General features: G+C 39.7%; 1 protein-coding gene across 5 annotated transcripts in view; it reads right to left on the bottom strand.

Moving 5' to 3' along the window:
• FAM168A (family with sequence similarity 168 member A) overlaps positions 1–24,139 on the bottom strand; it is a 69,016-nt gene that overhangs the window by 29,595 nt on the left and 15,282 nt on the right. For all 5 annotated transcript variants that reach the window (XM_023764040.1, XM_014465908.2, XM_014465909.2 and 2 more), the window contains exon 2: positions 23,186–23,273. In XM_023764040.1, coding sequence (XP_023619808.1) covers positions 23,186–23,255 — 70 coding nt within the window. In that variant the 5' untranslated portion in view covers positions 23,256–23,273. The remainder of the gene's footprint in view (positions 1–23,185; positions 23,274–24,139) is intronic.

Raw genomic sequence — 24,139 nt, 5'->3', positions numbered from 1 at the left:
TATTTATTTAGGAACCAGTTCTAGAAATGAGATTTCTAGGTCAAAAGACAGCTAATTTTTTTTAAGACAGCTATTTTTAAAGCTCATTCATTCAACAAATATCTGAGTCTCTATTCTATGCCAGACACTATGATCCCTGCCCTCACAGAGCTTAGATTCTAAGAGGGTGTGAGAGGCAGTGGATAAAATATAAACAAACACAGTCTTAAGCGCTATAAAAAAGAAAAAGGGCAGGATAAAGGGCATCAGAAGTGCAATGGTGCTGAGGGTGGGCATTGCAATATTAAATAGGGTAACCAGCATAAGACACATTGAGAAGGTAAGATTTTCACAAAGACTTGAAGAAATAGAGTTAACCAAGCAGATGGCTGAAAAGAGAGCATTGCAAAGGAAATAGTCAGTGCAAAGGCCCTCAGTTCTGAGCATAGAGGAACAGCGAGGAGGCCAGTGTGGCTGAGTGGAATAAGCGAGCGGGACAATGGTAGTAGTAGAAGTCAGAGTAGATAAAGTAGTAGAAGTTAGTTCATGTAGGGCCCTATAAGCTGTAAGAACTTCAATTTTCACTCTGCGTGAAATGAGAAGTCATCATGAGATACTGAGCAGAATTACAACATGATCTGACTTATGTTTGAAAAGGGTCATTTTGATTGCTGTGTTGAAAAGAGACTATAAGAGGGGAAGCATAGAAGCCATTGTAAACATCTGTCATCAACAGAAGATGGGGCTCAGATCAGGGCTAGAGCAGAGAAGGTGATCAGAAGTGACATGCTAACAGTCTTCACATACTTTGTCACACTGCTTTCTAGAAAGACTATCAATCTACACTTGCACTAGCAATGTGTAAGTGCCTGTCTCACTGCTCTCTGTAGTTTTTAAATGTCATTGGTATTTTGACTGACCATGAAACGTTGATCTTAAAAGTCAAAGATTAAATCCCTAAATCCTTCAAAGCTTCTTTGGGATTTGTAAATATTGAGCTTTAATAGTGTATCTTTGTTAATATGCCTTTCCCTAAATCCTTCCCAGTTCCAAAGAAAATTAATCTCTCTTCCCCAGACCCCATTCATTTTCTGATTTCAGAACTGAGGCAGCCAACTTGTCACTTAATTAGCAATGTGGAGGTCTGCCACTTCTCTAGAAGGAAGTCAGGGATTTAGGCTCTAGCTGGTTTGGCTCAGTGGGCAGAGCGTTGGCCTGCAGACTGAAGGGTTCCAGGTTCAATTCGGTCAAGGGCATGTACCTCAGTTGCAGGCCCTGGTTGGGGCCATGTGGGAGGCAACTAATTGATGTGTCTCTCTCACATTGATGTTTCTCTCTCTCTGTCTCTCCTCCTCCCTTCCACTCTCTCTAAAAATCAATGTGAAAATATCCTCTGATGAGGATTGGGGAAAAAAAATGTCAGGGATTTTATCTGGGAACCAAAGTGATCCAGTCTTATGCTTGGACTCTATTTAGGTTCATGTGAGAGATTGTGACTTTCCCTTTATGAGCAATTATAGGATCCTCCATCAAGTCTTCCAAGTGGGATTTTATTTCACTCACTTAAATTTGGCAGATAGCATACACTCACTTAAATTTGGCAGATAGCATAGAATAGAATCAGTAGGAGCTTTAGCCCAACCCTCTTCATTTTATAGGTGACATCCTCAGGCCAAGGTAAAGGAATGGACCTAGGGCAGCCGTGGGCAAACTACGGCCCGTTTGAAATGAATAAAACTAAAAAAAAAAAAAAAAGACCGTACCCTTTTATGTAATGATGTTTACTTTGAATTTATATTAGTTCACACAAACACTCCATCCATGCTTTTGTTCCGGCCCTCCGGTCCAGTTTAAGAACCCATTGTGGCCCTCGAGTCAAAAAGTTTGCCCACCCCTGACTTAGGGTCACAGACTGCTGAGGTTAGAAGTACCTTAAAGGCCATTTGGTTCACCTTCACATATGGACTAGAGCCTCCTCTACACAACACACTCATGGGATCATTCATTCCAGCCTTTACATCTCTATTGAGAGTGAACGCCTTCCTTTCCTAAGACGCACCCTCCATTAGACTGCTCCGAATGAAAGTGACTTCTCATACTGCACAAACTCTACCTATAGCTTCTATTCTTTAGAAGAGAACACATTTGAAGACACTTGCATCCCCAATTACAGAACTTATTACACTGTACTTCAGTGGTTTGTTTATATTTCCTATCTTGCCCCCCTCCTTAAACTGTAAGCTCCTTGAAGGCTCAGTTAAGTCTCATTTGTCTGTACACAATGGCTCTTGGTCAGTTCCTCCTTCCCACTTCCTGCCCTGTCAACACACTACCCACAGCCTGGATCAGCAAGCATCTCAACTCAAATGCAGGCTGGGCAATAGTCTTGTGTGGCCAATAGAGAATATCCCTTCCCTACCACCAACTTCCTCTGTCTAGCAAGGGCATCACAAGCTGGGCTTCCTCCCCACAACTTTGTTTTGTTTCGAATTTTTTGTTTCCTTGTCCCCAACTGATATTGCTCATCTTGCTGCTTCTGTTGATGATGATGCTGGCATCTCTAGTGCCTTGCATAGATAAGGTAGAGAATAGGTACTCAATAAAGAGATTACCAGGGAGGTTGTATTCTGGAGCTATGAGAGGTTCAAAACAAAAATAAATCGACAGGGTCCCTGGCCTTGAGAGGTCACTAACTAATGAAGGAGAAAGATAAGCAAACAGTCAGAATGCACTGTGCCAGGCACCTCTTTATCTGACTTAATCTTTACCCTAACTCTATGAAATACTTAGTTCCACTTTAGAGATGAGGGTATTGAAGCTTAGGCTTATCTTACACAACTAGCAGAGTGGAGACAGAACCCAGGCCTGATGAGTGAGAGATCAAGTCCATTCCTACCAACTTCCCTGCCTCTCCTCAAAACATGAGTCTCCTCAGCATAAGCCTCTAGATTTGGCTGCTGTTTTCTTTGCTAAGATTCTTTTATTTCAGCTTCAAAACCTGGGAAAATATGAAATTACTCTAGAGAATCAATCTGGTCAAAGATGGTTCAGTTAAAAAAAAAAAGTCTATTCTGTTCCCACTATCTTAATATAGGTTATGCTCGTGTTACTGAAAAGCATCACACAGGCACTGAATTACAGAGTTAGAAGCAGTACTAGAGGTGACTGAGTCCAATTTGCCACTCAGTACAGAAATACCCTTTGTAATGGCCCACATGGCTGGCCACATGGCCTCTGCCAGCACACCCTTCTAATGGTGGTGTGCCCAAGCCTCTCCAAGCAGTCAAAGATCTTGCTGGAGAGCTCTGGAGTTTAAGAAATTCTTCAGTCTGAGCTAAAAACCTACCTTATAAGGAATCTAACCCTGAACACCTTTGCAACCACTGGTCCTAGATCTACCCTCACAGAACACATCTCCCTATGCTCCAGGACAACCCTCCAGAGATATGAAGATCAGTTATTCCTCCTGAATTTTCTCTTGCACAAATTTAACAGACCCAATTCCTTCAACTGTTCCCCATTCTGACTGCCCACCTTTGTCAGACTTCCCTTAAAACAATGCCATTTTCCCCTGCCCTGTTCATTCTCCTACAGATGTGTTTTCCCCAATTTTTAAAAAATTGAACTGACATAAAACTCTGGTGATAGGTGATCAGTGAAGGCCTAACGTGACTGTGACTTAATCCAGATTTCATCATTATCCATCAGCACACTCTGCATCTTCTGTGCCACGCATGGTGCTAGGTTGTTTACATAGAATCTTGTGGTCTAATGGAGGGAATAATATAGGTTATTTATATTATCCTTTAAGCAACAGATATAATACATCATCAAGTAATGTTTAGATGTTAGTGGAATGCTTAGGAGGGAGTGAAGAACAGGTCTGGGAGAGTTGGAAATGAAGGACTACTCAGAAGAACAAACATTTTATTCTATTTTAAAATATATCTTTATTGATTTCAGAGAGAAGGGAGAGGGAAAGAGAGATAGAAACATCAATGATGAGAAAGAATCATTGATTGGCTGCCTCTTGCATGTCCCCTAATGGGGATCAACCCCGCAACCCAGGCATGTGCCCTTGACCGGAATCGAATCTGGGACCCTTCAGTCCGCAGATTGACGCTCTATCCACTGAGCCAAACCGGCTAGGGCAGAACAAACATTTTAGTTGGCCTTGAAATGAGTGGCAGGAGTTTGTCAGAAGTTTGTGAGGGTGGGGACAAAGAAATACTAGTATATATTTGTTTCATGCATGAAGACATGAAAATTTATGCCATATTAGGGAAATGGCAAATAGCTCAGTATGTTGAAGTTTACAGCATGATGGGGGGAGGGGTAGGAAATGAAGATAAATGGATACATTGGGGATATATTGTGAAGAGATCTGAATTCCAGGCTAAGGGATGGAAATTATTAATAAATAACAGGAGTCGCCCTAACCGGTTTGGCTCAGTGGATAGAGCGTCGGCCTGTGGACTAAAGGGTCCAGGTTCGATTCCGGCCAAGGGCATGGACCTTGGTTGCGGGCACATCCCCAGGAGGCAGCTGATCGATGTTTCTCTCTCAATCGATGTTTCTAACTCTCTATCCCTCTCCCTTCCTCTCTGTAAAAAAGTCAATAAAATATATTAAAAAAATAATATAAATAAATAAATAAATAAATAAATAACAGGAGTCTATTGAAGGATTTTAAATTGAGGAGTTTACAAATACTACTCCAGCGGCCATATAAAAAGGGATTCAGAGTGGGTGAGACCAGAGAAAGAGGGACCAGATAGGAAGTTACTGCAGTAGACTAAAGGCAAATATAAAACAGTAACAACTGAATAAAGAGAGAGGGAACTACAAAAATGTTTAGGAGAAAGAGCCTACAAAAATTCATCCTGACAGCAAAATCTCATTTTTATTGCCATGAGCTAAAAGGCTTTGGAATAAGATGGAAATGTTCTAACTGCAGGGCTTATAGGCTTTTTTCTTCTTTTCTTTAATAGGCAGAAGTAAAGAAACTAAATTAAATGGACTCTTGAATTTGTTCATTCCAGAAAAAAAGCCTGAATCTGAATTCCTCCTACTAGCTGGGGGCATGGCTGCTGAGAGTGCCCTGTGGAGAATACAGGTCAGCCAGGCAGGCAGTGGTTCTGTAGCACTGGTCTTACCTGCCCACCGGGCCAGAACTTAAGGTAGCCTGCACACTGGATTCAAGGCCCAGTCACCCAGCCTCCCATTAGTGAGTCCCAGGGACCGTAAGGGTGTAAGTGAAACCCTGTTCTTAGGGCAAGGCAACTCCCCAAGGAACAAGGGGGGAATATCAATTATGCTCCAGGATGTGTTGCATCTTGAGGGAGAATTTACCCGTCCAGATAAAAGACCAGCAATCTGTGGGTCATTCACCCTGGCTGAGCCAGAAAGGCTGCTAAAACCAGAGTAATCTTAAACTTGATATGTCTTTAGTGTAAAAGCAATTCCAGGAGAAAAGTAAATATATATCATTACCAAAAACAAAAAGAATTTATTAGTAGTAAAAGCTAATAATAAAATTGCTCCTAGGTAAGTACATACGGCCAAGTGTGTGCTATTTCTCAGGGGGCAAATTCTTTTACAAATCTAAAAATATCCCCAAAGTTCCCTATCTGCCAGTATGGGAGAAATTTTAATGGAAAGCAGATGGTCTATTCTGTTTCAATCGCCACTCCAGGAGTATGCTGCTGCTGCTGCTGCTGCTTTCCCTCCCCCCACCACCCCCTTCACCCCATCTATAAGGCAGATGGGGAGATACTCAGTACTTTACAGATTGTTTGGTCAATGACTCCTGCCCTCCTGCATTTTTCTTCTAAAAAGAGATAAAAGAGTAAGATGAAATTCTCCAAATTGATTATTTGGTCCGTGAAGCCCTTTCCCTCCCAGGTCAATCCACTCTTTTATTCTGTTTAAAGAGATTTGGTAAAGGGAAGAATCCTGCTCAGATTCAATGAAACATATTGGGATACTTGGTTTTCTGTGTAAAAAAAAAAAAAAAGAAAGAGAGAAAGCGTAGATCCTCACCTCACATTTCTCCAATTCTAGAAAGACCAAAGACCTAAACATTTTTTAAAACACACAAAACTTTAAAACTATTAGAAAAAATAGAAGAATATCAGTTCGATTTTTGGGATTAGAAAGTATTTCTTAGATGAGACCAAAAGGAAAAACCAGAGAATGTTAATTTAATTCATGAAAATTTAAATCTGTATGACAAGATGCTATAACCAAAGTAAAAAAAAAAAAAAAATCACAGAGAAAAGAGATTTGTAACATGTTTAACAAAGGACTAATATCCAGAATACAGAATTCATATTAATCAATAATAAGGAAATAAAAATAAGCCAATAGCATGTAATCATGCAATTCACAGAATTAACTCAAATGACTAGAGAGAAGGAGAAAAGGAAAAGATGTTCGACCACATTAGTAATCAGCAAAATGAAAGTAAAAGAAATGAAATAAAATTTCATACCAATCAGACTGAGCAAATTTTAAAATTTGACAATATCAAGTGTTGGGAAGGATCTGAAACAATGGGAATTAGTTAAAGCATTTTGAAGGGCAATTTTGCAATACCAAATAAAGACATACACCCTTGCAGTACTGTTTCTAAGTATATATGCTTGGAAAATTGGAATTTATAGGATGGGCAGGATTCTGTCAGAAATACTTTCTATCAGGCAAAGATAAAAGGATTGGCATTCCCAAATAAAAATCTATAATAATAAAAGGGTAATATGCTAATTAGATGGGACGTCTTCCACATGTCCTTCCTGACAAAGCCGGGGCTGGAGGGAAGACAGCCGGGGTCCCGGGTGCCTGCGGGCAGCCCGAGGGAAGCCAGCCCGGGTCCCCAGTGCCTGCAGGCAGCCAGAGGAGGGAAGCCCAGGTCCTGGGTGCCTGAGGGAAGCTGGTGCCGGCAGCCTGGGGAAGGAAGACCTACTCTTGCACGAATTTTTGTGCATCGGGCCTCTAGTAACAGTATAAGCAAGTCACAGACAGAAAAACCACTTGAGGAATGACCAGGCTTTTTTCCAAAGTGGCTATACCAGCAGTATATGAGAGTTTCAATTTCTACATATCCTTGCCAACACTTGTTAGTATCTGATCTTTTTTGAAAAAGATTTTTTATTGGTTTTTATAGAGAGAGGAAGGGAGAGAGAGAAACACCTATGTGAGAATAATACAACCATCAGCTACCTCCTGCATGGCCCCCAAGGGATCGAACTGGAAACCTCTCAGTACATGCAACCAACTGAGCCACACAGGCCAGGGCAGTATCTGACCTTTTGATGACAGCTATCCTAAGGGTGTAAAGTGGTATCTCATTGTGGTTTTGATTTACATTTCCCTGATGACTATGATTTGTTATGTTGAACATCTTTTTATGTGTTTATTAGCCTTTTATATATCTTCTTTGGAAAACTGTCTATTCAGATTCCTCTTAGTTGGGTTGTCTTTTTATTATTGAGTTATAAAGTTCTTGATATATTCTAGATACAAGTTATCAGACAGATGATGTGCAAATATTTTATCCCATTCTGTGGGTTATCTTTTTGCTTTCTTGATGGTGTCTCTTGACACACAAGAGTTTTAAATTTTGATGAAGTCAAATTTATTTATTGTTTTCTTTGGTTGCTTGCACTATTAGTGTCATGACCTTGCCAAATCTAAGGTCACAAAAGACTTACTTCCAAGTTTTTTTTTAAAGAGTTTTAATAGCTTTAACTCTTACATGTAGTCTCTGATCTATTTTGAATTAAATTTTGCATATGATGTGAAGTATGGGCACTATTTCATTCTTTCATTTGTGGATATCCAATTGTCCCAGCACCATTTGTTGAAAAGACTATTTTTCCCCCACTGAATTATTTTTAGTATCCTTATTGAAAATCATCTACTGTAAATGCAAGGGTTTATTTCTGGGTACTCAATTCTATTCCATTAGTCCACATGTCTATCCCTATGCCAGAACCACACTGCCTTGATTACTGTAGCTTTCTAATAAGCTATGAAATTGGGAAGTTCTCCAAGTTTGTTCTTTATCAAGATTGTTTGGGCTAATATGGGTTCTTTAAGTTTCCATGTGAATTTTAGAAAAAGCTTGTCAAAATCTGCAAACAATCTTGCTGGGATATTGATAGGGATTGTGTTGAATCTGTAGATCAAATCTTTCAATCCATGAACATGGGAGGATTTTCCAATTATTTAGGTCTTTAATTTCTTTCAACAATGTTTTACAGTTTTCAGAGTATATGTTTTATACTTGTTTTGTTAAATGTATTCCTTTGATACTTTGATAAGTATTGTATTCATTTGATACTATAAATAAAATTTTCTTAATTTCATTTTTAGTATTACAACTATATGGAAATACAATTGATTTCTGTTTTGTATATTGATACAAATTAATTTGTGTATACGCACAATTGTTTTTTTGTTTTGTATCCTGAACTGATTTATTAGTTCTAATATTTTGGTGTGTGGATTCCTCAGAATTTTCTATATGCAAAATCATGTCATCTACAAATAAAGATAGTTTTACTTCTTCCTTTCCAATTTGGATGACTTTATTTCATTTTCTTGCTCAAATGCCTTGGTTAGAACCTCCAGTTCAGTGTTCAATAGAAGTGGTCAGACTTGCCTTGCCTTGTTCCCAATGTTTAGAGGAAAAGTATTCACACTTTTTCTATTAAGTGTGATTATAGCCACAGGTTTCTCATTAATGTCCTTTTTTCAGGCTAAGGAAACTCCCTTCTATTTGTAGCTTGTTGGGTTTTTGTTTGTTTCTTTGTTTAAATCACGAAAGGAAACTGGAGTTTGTCAAATGATTTTTCTGTGTGTATTGAAACGATTATGTGGTTTTTCTCCTTTACTCTTTTAATATGCTGTATTGCATTGACTGATTTTCCTATTCTAAATGGATCTTGCACTCCTGGGATAAATTCCAATTGGTCATAGTGTATAATATAATCCTTTCTATAAGTTACTAGTATTTGTATTTATTTGTTGAGAATTTTTGCATTTATATTCAAATGGGATAATGGTCTGCAGTTTTCTTTTCTCGTGATGTTTTTGTATCAGAGCAACATTAGCCTTACAGAATGAGTTAGAAAGTGTTCCCCCCTCTTCTATTTTTTTTTTTAAGTCAGGTCCTTTATGTCCCAATTGCATTTTAAAAAAAATATATTTTTATTGAAATTTTACAGAGAGGAAGGGAGAGGGATAGAGAGTTAGAAACATCAATAAGAGAGAAACATCCATCAGCTGTCTCCTGCACACCCCCTACTGGGGATGTGCCCACAATCAAGGTACATGCCCTTGACCAGAATCGAACCTGGGACCCTTCAGTCTGCAGGCCAACGCTCTATCCACTGAAACCAAACCAGTTAGGGCCCTCTTCTATTTCTTAGAAGAATTTGTGGAAGACTAGTATTAATTTTTATTTAAATGTTTCTAATAACTTAACAATAAAGCTGTATGGTCCTGGGTTTTTCTTTGTGGGAAGTTGTTTATTTTTTATTTTTTATTACTAATTCTATTTGTTATAGGTCTATTCAGACTTCTGTTTCTTCATAAGTCAGTGTTGGTAGTTTGTGTCTTTCTAATAATTTGCCCATTTCACTTAGGAATCTAATTTGTTGTCATACAATTGGTAATCCCTTATAATCCTTTTTATTTTTATAAAGTCAGTAGTAATGTCTCTGGTATCATTCCTGAGTTCAGTAATTTGAGTCTTCTTTCTTTTTTTCTTGATCAGTCTGGATAAAAGTTGGTCAATTTTGTTGATCTTTTCACAGAACCAACCTTTGGTTTATTGATTTTCTCTATTGTTCTTATATTTTTTAATTTCATTGGTTTCTGCTTTAATATTTATTGCATTCCATTTACTTGCTTTAGGTTTAGTTTGCTCTGTTTTTCTCATTGTGTTATGGTAAAAGGTTAGGTTGTTGAGTTAAAAATCATTCTTTTTTTAAATGTAGGTATTTATAGCTATAAATTTTCTTCTAAGTACTACTTTAGCTACATCCCGTAAGTTTTGATATGTTATGTTTCATTCATCTCCAAACATTTTCTAATTTCCCTTGTAATGTCTTCTTTGACCCATTGGTTATTTAAGAATGTGTAATTTACTTTCCACATAACTGAGTTTCTCAAATGTCTTTCTGTTATTGATTTCTAACTTCATTTTATGTTTTTATTGATTTTAGAGAGAGAGGAAGGGAGGAGATGGAGAGGGGGAGAGAGAGAGAAACATGGATGTGAGAAACATTGATAGGTTGCCTTCCATGCACACCCTGACCAGGAATCGAACCTGCAACCTGGATATGTGCTCTGACCGGGAATCAATCCCATGACCTTTCAGTGTACAGGGCAATGTTCCAACCAACTGAGCCACAGTGGCCAAGGCTAAATGCATCTTTTTTTTTAATATATTTTTATTGATTTCAGGGAGGAAGGGAGAGGGAGGGCGAGAGATAGAAACCTCCATGATGAGAGAGAATCATGGATCGGCTGCCTCCTGCACACCCCCTACTGGGGATTAAGCCCGCAACCCCGGCACGTGCCCTTGACTGGAATCAAACCCGGGACCCTTTAGTCCGCAGGCCGATGCTCTATCCACTGAGCCACACCGGCCAGAGCTAAATGCATCTTTTTTTTATGCTCAAGTTGTTAGCACTCATTTTTACACGCATTTTATCATGAGGCCTGCACCCTTACAGCCTTTCTTTCCCAGTTGTGGGCTAAAGGCAAGAAATCAAACCTTTTTGGAATGTGTATATGTTAAATGTTAATACCTGAGTGACTGCCTTCAAATGTAAATTAAGTATACAAGTAGTGCTCAAGTCAATTAAAAATTCACATGAACACTTAATGTGTTCTAGGTGCTACAATAAATGCAAAATGAAAGGACATAATCCCTATCCTCTACAAATTCACCATCTAATGGGAGAGACCAGCAAGTACAAAAGTAACTCTGGTACTAGGCCTCCTGGGTAAAGGCTATCACAGAAGGAGATACAAAGTGTTGTAGGAGAACAGGAAAAAGAATTTTAGCATTTACTCTAGTTTCCTGTCCCTCCAACCTGGTCTGGCTTTTGAAATGCAAGTTAGCTATAAGAGAGACCTTAAGTAGAGAGTTATTTATGTCCAGGCATTTATCTTCCCCTATTGTTATAATTCAAACAAGTAACACTGTTGTGGACATTGAGAGCAAGTGTCAAACTAAGACAAACTGTAACGTGTTACAGAAACACCACAAGTTTTATTTGTGGGCAGATCTACATTCAAATCTGAGCTCTTCTAATTATTAACTCTGTAACTTTGGGCAAATCACTTCAAATGTCTCAGTTCTAATGTTTTTAAAAATAGACACGCTCTGCCGGGGTCAGTGTGACTCAATCAGTTGGACCATCATCCCACACACCAAAAGGTTGCAGGTTTGATTCCCAGTCAGGGCACCTACCTAAGTTGTGGGTTTGATCCCTAGTCAGGGCCCTTATGGGAGGCAACCAATCGATGTTTTTCTCAATCTCCCTAAATTCAATAAAAAAAACATATCCTAAGGTGAAAAAAAAAAAGACAGAGTCATTAATCTATTGCTTGGTAAAGATTTTCTGAGTCCCTAACTCTATGTCAGGATCAGTGCCTCTTTTTATTTTTCTTATCTGTACATGGGTTGGCTAGGAGGGTAAGCAGGGCAGTTCTGAACTTGCTTTGTAGGTTCCCATCTAAACATTCCTATCAAGAGTCACGAGTTTTCTATTCTGGCCCTTCTGTAGTAGTGATCCTAGTCCAGTAAGAACAGGGGCGCCCTAACTGGTTTGGCTCAGTGGATAGAGCGTCGGCCTGTGGACTGAAGGGTCCCGGGTTCGATTCCGGTCGGGGGTGTATGCCTTGGTTGCGGGCACCTCCCCAGTGGGGGGTGTGCAGGAGGTGGCTGATCGATGTTTCTCTCCCAACGATGTTTCTGACTCTCTGTCCCTCTCCCTTCCTCTCTGTGGAAAATCAATAAAATATATTTAAAAAAAGAAAAAAAAAGAAGAGGGGCTCTGAAGGCAGGCAAATGTGGATTCAGAAGTCAGCTGTACCACTTACCAGACATGAAATCTTAAGCAAGTCTCTTTACCTGAGCCTCAAGAATACAGGAATATCCTATACTGTAGGCTAAAAAAATTAAAGAAATAGCATGCAAAATGCATAGCATAAGTATTTGGCACAGAGTGCTAACTATTTCAATAAATGTTAGTCCCCCACCTCTACCCCTTTCATTAAAAGTTCCCTTTTGAAAATGGCTGGGTTTGCCCATGGATTTTAAGGCATTTAATGAAAAGTTTCTAGAGCTTCAATCATGTCCCTTACCTTCTTCCATTTCCTCTCCCTAACAGGGCATGGCTCCAGGTGATTAGGCCTATTGCCATTTGGCCAATCACAAGCTGGACAAAAGCAAGCTCCTAGTGAGCATGGCTTTTTGTGGAAACACTAAATCAGTCACTGTGCTTTGAATACAGGTAATTTGTATACTGTTGTGTGTATATGTGTATTTATAATCTTTTGTGCACTGTAAAACATTCTTGTCCCTTTTGTAAATAAAAGTGTCCCCAAGCTTTTGCATTTTTATTTCTCATTCATCTTCAGTCTATTATTTTTGCTTTGTGCTACTGGTTAACAGTGGGGGTTAAAGCAACCCAAATATCTACCAATAGGGCATTATCTGAAACAAATCTAATTTTAAGTGAGAAAACTGAGGCTCTGAGAGGTTAATTTACTTACAATTATATAAGTGACAGTTAAGATGGAAATCAGATCTATCTGATAAAGAAGAATAAATGTAGGGGAATGGTAAACTCTATTTCTATAAGTTATTTTATTTTTTACTCTTAACACTAAGGAGGCATCAGTAGATCTTTCTTTGTACAGTACAACTTATGCTGTACACTCTATTGGATTGAATTAGAAGGTGCACTGAATTATGGTTAACTCATTGCCTCATCATAACAGCTGAGTAATTAGATCAATCTAATTTTCTGAATTTTATTGCTTGTTTTATTATGGCCTATAATCAGTTGAAATTACAATGGGAAGTTCAAGAATCTTACACAAAGACAACATGAAGAGGAAAGAATATCTCCTAACTCTGAGTAGCTGGATGATCCCAGGCAAATTACTTAACTACTCTGCACCCGTTTCCAAATCTGTAAAATGGGAATAGCATTATCTTGCCCTGTAATTACCAAGGTGTATTTAGTTCAGAAATCCCAGCACTAGGAAAAAGGGGGATTCCCCAAGGTTATAAGAAAATTACCTGAGAAACACATGCTGGCCTCAGTGCTCCCAAGAACTCAGTGAAAGGCAAGACCATGCAACCTGTCTCTTAAGCCAGAGGAAGCCCAGGATAAATCCAGATTCCTCCTCCTCCCTCACTCCTCAAATCCAATGTCAAGTCCTAACTTACTCACTCCAATTCCACAAATAGTCAATATCTACTGTATGCCAGACTCTGTTCTCTCTAAAAATGTCTCAAGCATGTCCTCTCCATCCCAAATACCACCCCTAGTTCAATACTGAACTATTTTAAGAGCCTTCTAACTTACCCTCTAACCGCCATTTTCTCTCTCTCCAATATATCTTCCTCACACAACCAGAGAAAACTTTCAAAAATGCCAATCTGGTGGTCAAGTTCCAAACTAAGATAACAGTTGTTGCCAAGGATAAAGTTCCAAATTTTTCAGTATGCCCTCCAAGTCTGGCCACTATCCATGAAGATGTCCTATTTCCTTTCTTGCCAATCCTGGCCTGGCACATTACACTTAACCAACACCAAATGCACAGCTGTTCTAGCATAGTCCATTCCACTGCTCTGTTTCCATGTCACTGTTCAGGCTGTCCTCAATTATTCAATTGTCCTTTCCTTGCCTTTCACTTCATTTCCTTATCCTCCCTTGACCTTTCTCTCTCCAGGCTAGATTAGGGGTCCCTCTTAGCTGGCTTTTCTTATAATCCTTATCAAAGTATATTTCCATTTTTTTTCAAATATGCATGCCCCAATTTGGTGTATCTAATATCAGTCCAATGATGACCTTCTAGTTGTGGTGTTCTTTGTTCTTACATGGCCCAGACAGGGGCTACTGCTTGGGTTCTCCCTGTCCAAACCTATTCTTTTCAATTTCCTTCCAACCCTAATCACCAAGTCTATGGCTGATGCCATGTGTCTGACTAAGACAGACTCACCAGTTAACTACCATTTCTCTGCTGACTCAACTCCCAATGCAGAAAAAGGAGCATAGAGCTTAGGTTCAGATCTAAGCTCTAATCCCAGTTTTGCCATTTCAAAATCTGTGAATTCAGGCAAGTTATTACTTCCATGGATTGAACTTCAGCTTCCTTTTATGTAAAACTAGAGGCCCGGTGCACGAAAATTTGTGCACTTGGGGAAGTCTCTCAGCCCAGCCTGCACGCTCTCACAATCTGGGACCCCTTGGGTAGAGTCCAGTCCGATCGCAGCATGGCTCTGGTTCCCACAGCTCCCTCCTGCTGCCGCACCACGGGCGGCCGGGGCCCACAGCTCCCTTCTTCCACCGCCGCGCCGCAGGGGGCCGGGACCCAGGACTGACTCCCACAGCAGGCCGCCAGGTCCCAGGACTGACTCCCGCCACGCTGACCGGGATCCTAGCCTGGTGTTTGGTCGTCTGTCCATATGTTTAGGTCGTGATGGACCCTGGCTCTTTATATATTAGGATGGAATAATAGTTACTTTGCAGAGTTGAGATGATAATAATACAGTAATAAAAACAATATTGTTACTTAGTAGTAAGTATTTTGCTGAGCACTTTACATGGATCTTATTTAATCCTCTCACCTCCTTCATAAGGTAGGCTCTACTATTAACTTTATTTTATAGATGAGGAAAGCAACTAGAGAAGCTAATTAACTTGCCCAAGCCATTGTGATAGACCATGAGCTGGATAACCCCACACTCATCCCAACCCACTCTGCCCTTTGACTACTGAGGTTGGAAAAATGAAATACTTTCTCAGCCTTCCTAGCACTTAGGAATAGCCAGGTGGCCCAGTTCTGACCAATGACATATACACAGAAGTCTCCTGAGGGAATTTTAGGAAAGCCTTACCTTCCTAGTAAAAGAATGAACATTACTGATGTTCTACTACAACCCTTTTTCCTACCTTGATCATAGACACGATGCCTATAGCTATATAGCAGCATCTTAGATCAAGAGGGAAAAGTCAGGAGTCAGAGGACACTGGTCTTGAAATCACTGACCCAATAAATAAATACCACCTGCCATTGATCTCCAGACTTCTTTTTATATGAGAAAAATATATCCCTTATTTGTTTAAATTACCATTAGTCAAGTCTTCAAGTGGTATCTTCAGGTACGTTATAAGTGATATACAGTAATCAAATGGAGCTAAGATTCAAAACTAGGCAGTCTCACCCATTAAGTTATATGAGAAACACTTACCACTAGATCTGGTAGGGAATAGGTACTCAAATGATGAAAATAATTACAATAATATAAATTACTCAACCTTCTTCTTTGAGGCTCCAAGCTCATAGGCAAACTCAGGACTGTCAGCATCCTAAATCACAACAGAGTTGCATCTTTTAAATTCTGTGCCCAGCCTCTTCTCTGCATTTCTAAGGTCAGTTCTCCCAGCTTAGAGTCAACACTAAGGAGGGATGAGGGAAGGAAGGTCTGGAGTCAGGTCTTGGCTATTAACCCCTACCTATCTCATGGGACCACGAAAACTCCAGGCCTCCCACCATGCAGACGTAATATGACAGTTCAAGGAACTCAGCAAAAACTTACAATCATGACTGCACTTGTGATGCAGTGAAGGCCCAAGCTTCTCTCTGACAGCCAGAGACTTTTGGAGGTAACAAGAAGTGTGGTTTTGAGCATAAACAAGACCAAGGATTATTGATTTTTCTGCCTCTTTTCTGCTGAGAGCAGTAATAGCAAAATTTTGATTTAGACACTTAAATTCAAGTACCTCCCCTACCAGCTGAGCAATTTTCAAGTAATCGTACTTTTGACCTCACCCAACATGAGTCCTTTAAAGCCCATTCTGGGGGCCAATTATTTGGTTTTCCTAAGATGTGCAAGGAAGAAGATAGGATTGTGACCATCTTCTTGAAACTGTAGCTTCTATTCCTGTGTCCAGGGTTTAGAGCTGCCTACTTACAGACCTCTGAATCTATCTGAGAAAGGGTCTTCCACTCCTATCATAGCTGACACATGTGTCATACCGAATACGTGGCTTCTGTTTCTAAAGCTGTTTGGAACTCAAAAGGTATTTTCCATAGGAATTATGACATTCATGAAGGCAAGAGTCCCAGACAAGCACATAGAATTGGGAGAGAAGAAAAAGCCTATTTATTGAACACTTACTAAGTAATACATATGAGCATCAGAATCATCTAGGGAGCTTATGGAAACACAGATTGCTGAGAACAACCTCCAGAGTCTCTGATTCAGTAGGTCTCGGGCAGGGCCCAAGGATGGCATTTCTAACAAATTCCTAGGCCTGGGACTACACTTAGAAGCCACTGACTGCTATAAGGTATAAGTCAGTCACTGAGACTTTGGAAACTCACAACTAGCCACCTTCAGATGTTGGAAAAGACTCTCCAACTCTAAGAAGAGATTCACAATACCATGAAATTAATCTTGCTTACAGTCTTTTAAAAACAAACAAACACACACACAAACCCAAACAACCCTCTCCAACACTCCCTGCCCCTCCTCCCCTAAAAGCCAGTAGTGACAGGTTTCTTCATGCTTCTCTTTAAGGACCAGATTCCAAATACTTCAGGACACTGGGCAATGCCTGTGGGTCTTCAGAAGAGAAATTCTCTTAGGAGCTCCAGGCAACACACCCTGGAAGAATGGACAAGCCTACAATGGAGGTTCACAAATCTCCCTAAGTGTGCACAGACCACGTTAGCTGCTACTAAGAAAAGAAAAAAATATTTAAAAGAATGATTCTCAAGGTTTGTCCAAAAGACAACTGTGCTCACGACATTAATGATCAGGGGTGAATGGGTACAAGGATGGAGAAGAGAGAGGGGATGAGAATGTATACTAGGGGATGAGTAGAGAAACAAAAAAAACCAAACAGATAATTCTGAGATACCGGTAAAGGCAGCTTAGGAGCTGTCAATGGGATCCAGGTGGACTGAGACACTGATTCCTTAAGCTCTCAGGGTATCTGGGAAGGAAGTGAGGCACAGGGGCTCCTGGGCAGCTTGTCTTTTACCCAGAGTTCTCTACAAATATCATTTTCTGTGTGGAAGCACTGGCTTACAGCTAACCGTGGATCACGGCTTTAGAGAACAAAAGCGTTTATTCTAAACTCTGGGGTTACTTTGCCAGAGATTTATGGACTTCTGAAAAGGCTTCAGTATTAGGGGCCTAATCATTTATTCATTCAGCCAATCGATATTCACTGAGAGTTTACTTTGTGTTAGGCACTGAGGATACAGTGAGTGCCTGCAAGAGCAATGAGTGTTACAGAAACATAAACAATTATAAGGCACCAAATAATATAAACTAAATGTAACTTAGTGGTAAGAGCATGAAACATCCAAATTTAGACTTGGTTCTGGCTCCTCTGCTTTCTGGCTCTGTGACAGGAACAAGTCTTCCATTTTTCTTGATTTGTGTCCACATATATTAACACTTGGATAATAAGGATTAAGTAAAATAATGATGACACAGTTCTCAAACTGGCACAGGAACCCATAAGAGTACTAAACAATACAGGTACATGAAAGCCCTGAAATAAATATGCTGCACTTTTTTAGGATGTTAATAATAGAATTTTGAAGATAAGACATAAATTTCAAATAAATTTTAACCTTGGAGTACCTACTCTGGCTATTCCCCCATCAATGTAGGAATGAATTCCTTCTCCTCTGATGTCAGATACACATGGGTAGGAAACACTGCATGGCTGACGATGCATGCTCACAAATAGCAACCATTACTGTTAATAATAAATAGCTGTTATTATTAACCCATCCACAGCAACAAACTTACTCTGCAGTGCACGGGCATAAGAGGGTGTCCTCTTTACCCAGGCATCCTTTGTTTCTAAGCTCTGGACTTCTTCAATTCCTGCCCCCAAACCCTATAATTACTTGGGAAGTGGAACTCCAGGTAGCAAGCTAATTCTGTCCCCAAATGCCAGGGAGTTGTCTTCAAAACACACAAAAAAGAAGTTCCAGCACTAGTAAAGTTGCTAAACTCATCAACCTCCTGGCCTCCCCTGGGGCCTCGGCTGCCCAAGCAGTTAACCTACAGGATAGGAACAGTCAGTCCAGTCACAGACCCAGTGCCATCCTGACTAGCTCTGTCTTATTTAAAAAGCTCTTGGAGATCATTATCTCCTTAAAGTCTCATAAACAAGTGATAGGTAGGGTAGGTGTTATTTTTCCTACTTTATAAAGAAAAAAACCAAGGCACTTGGAAGTAAAGTGAGTTGTTCAAATTTAGTTAGAGGCAGAGGCAGGACTCAAACTCAGGTCTTTTGACTTAAAAGGGGGGAGAGGCACTCTCCCCACTACATTAAGCAACAAAAATCATTCCAATGAGAATCTGTGCAGCATAGCCAAAAGCTCTTCTGGTTCTTTATCAAGATCCCACCAGTTTTCAGCTATATTCAGGACCACTAAATTATATCTCAACTGACTAAGAATCTTAAGTAACTAGTAAAAAATTAAAATAAATTGCATGAGAATATTTAGCATAAAAAGGAAACTCACTCACAGGTGGTGGCTATGGCTATAACTGCCCTTTCACAGGAAAATATTTGTGAAAAGACTTCCATGTTTCCTACTGATCTTGCCAAGAACGTCAGGAGCTCTGGGGCAAGAAGCCGAGGGCTGACAGAAGGTACTGCCACAGGAGGAAGGGTTCTGAGCTTACCTCATCTTCCCTGTTTCTGATCCTTCATTAATACGAGGGATTCCAAAAAGGTACACAGAAAATGGTGTTCAAGAAGAAGCAAAAGAAATAGATTAAGGAAATGAGTGAGCCAGCTGTTTTATAAAAAAAAAAAGAGAGAGAGATCTAACAAAAATTTATAATGTCCAGAATGTTAAGAGCTGGAAGGGAAATTGTTAAACAACTCATAGCCCGACCGCCCTCCCCCCCCGAAAAAAAAGATTAAAAAATAAAAAATAAAATAAGTAACTCATAGCCTGAATGGGAAAGTGAAGGCAAGAGAGATATGGCAGGATTTGCCCAGTATCTTGCAGTCATTAGTAGCAGAACCAGACCTGGAACTAAGACCTCATGCTTCAAGCCCAGTTCCATACTTGACTTCTCAGAAGCCTTTCTTGACATCAACCTCTGATAGAGTTGTGGCCTTTCCCCTAAATCCACCATGTTTCCACAGCAATCTGTACATCTATTTATTATGTTAGGTTCTTGGAATACAATGGCACATCCCTCTAAGATAACTCTTATCTTGGTGTACTATAATTGTCTCCTTATAAGTGGAGTCCATGGAGGGATTGCTGGCCAGGAACAGGCTTCTAGCTCCTCAAAGGTGAGGCTCCCTAGTCCTAGAAATTGAAAAGATAATCCTCTTCCCTAGCTTATCACTGGGAGCTGTGAAAGGAGCACTTTTTTTTTCTTTTAGATTTTTTTGATTATTTTTTTTTCCTAATCCTCACCTAAGGATATTTTTCCATTGATTTCTTAGAGAGAGTGGGAGAGAGAGGGAAAGACAGAGAGAAATATCGATGTGAGAGGAATACATCAATTGGTTGATTCCTGCATGCACTCTGACCAGGGCCCAGGCTAGGGAGGATTCTGCAACCAAGGTGCCCTTGACCAGAATCGAACCCAGGACCCTTCGGTTCACAGGCCGATGCTCTACCCACTGAGCCAAACTGGCTAGGGCAAAGGAGCACATATTTTAAGACAGATCAGCTTGCTATAATAGAAAACACATATAAAGACCCAAGTTCAAATTTTTCCTCATCCTTTAAAAGGTATACTATACACTGGCCAAGTCATATGACCTGAATTAAACTACCAGTTTCTTTAACTGTAAAAAAAGTGTACTACTGAGTTTATGATTAATAATATTATAATTAGTATATATATGAAGTACCTAAAATGTAATTGTCAAGTACTTTTTAACATAATCATTACTGTTACTAACAATAAATGTTTACTCTAATGTACTGTATTTGGCATTCCCACTTGGATCTTCTATACCCAGCAACGTGAAGGAAAAAATAACCTGAAAATTTGCCTACTACATAACACCTAGAAAAACTTGATCAAACAAATACTTTATGTTATCTAACAAATATAGGCAGAGTTGAGACTTTAAGAAAGAAAAATATCTCAAGGAGTTAAAAATACAGAGGAAACTAAAAATCAGGCCCTCTCTTAGAGAGCTTGGACTGCTTCAGGAAGGTTTTCTGGTCTGGGCAATCCAAGGGCTTGCTTTTCAAGTCACAGAGTGTGGAACATGAGGCTTTGGGCCTTGGAAAGGCCCACTTTCTCTAATTCAAATTCCCCTGCATAAAGCTGGGACCTTAGAGAATATCATATTGTCAAAAATAAATAAATAAACTGGCTCAAAAGTACAAAGAGACAACAGGAAGCTTAGGTTAAAAAAGAAAATTTCCTTAAGAATTTGAACCTTGGCTTCCACCCTCGCTCCTGAGCAGCTGGCGGGCACCACAGATGCGGCTGGCTCAGTTTCATTTCCTCTCCTTTTTCTCTCCATTTTCCTTCTCCTTCCCCGGAGGAGAAAACAAATAAAGAAGAGCAAATAGCCAAAAAAAAAAGAATATGAACCCTTGGCCTATGAAGATTGAATTTATTCTAGTTGTGTGTTTATACTACCTGTGTGGTCCTAGAATCTCCAGCAGAGAAATCAACTTAAAACACAGTTCCAGGCTGATAATATTTCTTGGTGATTAGTAGAAACAAAGGCAACCCGTCCTCTCTTCCTCCAGAGAAGTACTAATCACATTTAATTCTCATGACTACTCTATGAATTAGATGATACCATTCCCACTTAGAAAAGAAAAATTAAATTTAGGGAGGTTTACCAACTTGCCTAAAGTCACCTCGCTATTATGTAACAAAGCTGGGATTTGAACCTGGTTGTTGTTCATTCAATCGAAACACATTTACCTAGTTCTACTATGTGCCATGCAAAGACAGATCTATTCCCTATCCAATATACCACACTGCCTAATCTTCTTTGTGCAAACAATTAGATAAATGCAACTATTTTCTTCTTTCTCAAGTTTAGCAGTTCAGTAAGAATGAATGCAGTCAAGAGTCCAAGGAAACCCACAGGATTACTCTGGGCTCTGTTTCCCAAAGCAGCTCAGTCCTCTTCTGGCAAAGGAACTTGGGCTGCTGAACACTCTGAACTGGAAAGGGAGACAGCAACAGGCTCCCTAAGCTAGTGAGGCATGAGGTTTTGCCCAGTGGGTCCTTGTTACTGGAATTAATTTTATTAGAATAAATACACAGAAGTTCAAAGAGAAAATGTTTAACATTAAGGCAGAATTGGGATAATAAAGCTGTTGTGATAAACACAAACATAAAACATTGAAAGTTAGTAACGACAGCTACAGTTACATCAGGCTCAACCTCCAAAATATTTCTGAATGTTATTTAGGAGCATTGAGAAAAATCCTGATTTACAAGTAAGTAGCTGCAAATGTTAGCAGTATTTTAAAATTAATATGCATTCTTAGAAGCTTAAAGTAACACACTGATCATCTTATGTGTATGTGTGCTTTATATAAATAGTTCTAAATATTTTTAAAATATAAGATAATATATTTGAGGAATTTCTGAAGCACCCTTAGTGCTCTCTCTTATAGGACAGTTGGAACGACCCAGGAGTTCCCTGAGATCCCTGCCACCAAGACCATTATTAATCTACTTTTTGAACTTCATTTCCCACTTTTCCCCTTTTCTACTCTTCACTCCAGCTAACCTCAAGTATTGACTATACCTTGAGCAAACTTTCTTACTTCCATGTGTTTGTTCATACTGTTACCTTCACCTTCGACTTAAATTCATGATATTTTTGAAGGCTCATTATATGTTAAGCACCATGCTAGCAACTTAATATATATTTTCTCACTCACTTTCACTACCATACATCCAATCCATCTTTATTTATTTGTAAATCATAACAACTGTTATTAAGCACTTTGTACCAAATATATGCTGAGTGCTTTACACTAGCTCATTTAATCCTTACAGCAGCCTTATAAAATGAGAGCAATACTATTGCTCTCATTTTATAATGAAAACACTGAGGCTCTGGAAGGTAAAAAACTTGCCTAAGGCCAAATAAGGGAGAGAATGCTTCCTGGAAAAGTGCTATCTGGGCCTCAAGCTGAATTCTTGAAGAATAAAGTGAAGCTATCAGGAGACAACAGCATTTGAGACAGAGGGACAACACGCACAAAGGCAGAGAAGTAGGAAACAGTTTGGTATGCTGTTCAGGGGGAAAATTAATCAGCCTTCACAATCAGCAGACCTGGGCTCAAATATCTATTTTTATTTTGTATTGTAGCCTCTTACTGTAACTATGACTTTCTCATCTGTGACATGGTGATGATAAGTACATTACAGAAATGCTTTAAGATTAAAGTGCCCAGTCCTGACCAGGTGACTCAATTGGTTGGAGCATCGTCCCATAAACCAAAAGGTTGCAGGTTCGATTCCTGGTCAGGGCACATACCTAGGTTGTGGGTTTGATCCCCAGTTGGGGCACATATTCGAGGCATTCGAGGCAACTGAGTTTCTCTCTCACATAAATGTTTCTCTTTCTCTCTCTAAAAACCCATAAAAACATATCCTCAGGAGAAGATTAAAAAAAAGAAAGATTAAAGTGCCCAGCACAGGCCCAGGCCCATAGTAGGCACGCAATAAATGAATGTTACCTCCCTTCCTTTCCCTTAGCTGACAATTCAGTGAGCATTAGTCTCAATAATGTGATTTCCATGTCCACTGGACGCCAGACATATCTCCCTTCTACAAGTTTGCAAGCTTTACCAAACAAACCTTCTGGAGGCAGAGTACACCAAAAGTCATTCAGCAATTTATTTGGCAATGCCCTTAACCATCATTTCTCAAAATGAGAGCCATTCTCATACCACTCACCTGTGTAAGCCATGTTCTTAGGGTTGCCATAAGGAGCCCCAGGCTGCACGGGGCTATACACAGGGTTCATTGTGGAAGACTGAGGATCCTACAGAAAAACAAAGAAAATAGCATTGATTATTAACTGTTCATTCTCCCTGACATCAGTTTCCTCCCTATAATCTTCAGTTTATAGTAGAAACAGGATTAAAACAAAAAGCCATTTGTTTGTAGTTGGCCTTCTGCTAGACACTTTTCCTAATATACAGATGAAGATATTAGGAAACAGATAACACTTGCCTAACGTCAACCCAGGCCATTGTCTCTCAGCCAGTACTAGTCCCACTATCACAGATGACTCTGTCACTAGCATGCTAACCCCTCTCTTGCTGTCAACATCCTGATGTAAAATCAATCAATTTAGCCTCTCTGAGGTCCATTTTAATTCTAAGGATGCTAGTCCAGGAGCTGGGAAAGGGTACACTTCTATTCCCTAGCGGAGCCCGAGTGTCTGATGAAGAGCACACAGACTTCTAGAAGGAAGAGTAGCAAGTGTCTCATCAACCCTTAGCACCTGCAGAGGACAAGATACTAGTTACTAACAGCTTTGAGGGGGAAAAAAAGGGAAATTTATCACCATTGATCATTTTATTTTATTTTTTATTTTATTTTTTTTAAAGATTTTTTAAATATATTTTTATTGATTTTTTACAGAGAGGAAGGGAGAGGGATAGAGAGTTAGAAACATCGATGAGAGAGAAACATCGACCAGCTGCCTCCTGCACACCTCCTACTGGGGATGTGCCCGCAACCAAGGTACATGCCCCTGACCGGAATCGAACCTGGGACCTTTCAGTCCGCAGGCTGACAATCTATCCACTGAGCCAAACCGGTTTTGGCACCATTGATCATTTTAATGCAAACAAGGAAACACAGCCAAGACCTCTTTCAACATTTATTCAAGGGAAAGAAATA

This window comes from Myotis lucifugus, unplaced genomic scaffold, assembly GCF_000147115.1.
Source record: "Myotis lucifugus unplaced genomic scaffold, Myoluc2.0 scaffold_313, whole genome shotgun sequence".
NCBI lineage: Eukaryota > Metazoa > Chordata > Mammalia > Chiroptera > Vespertilionidae > Myotis > Myotis lucifugus.
This window is presented reverse-complemented; position numbering and strand designations above follow the sequence as displayed.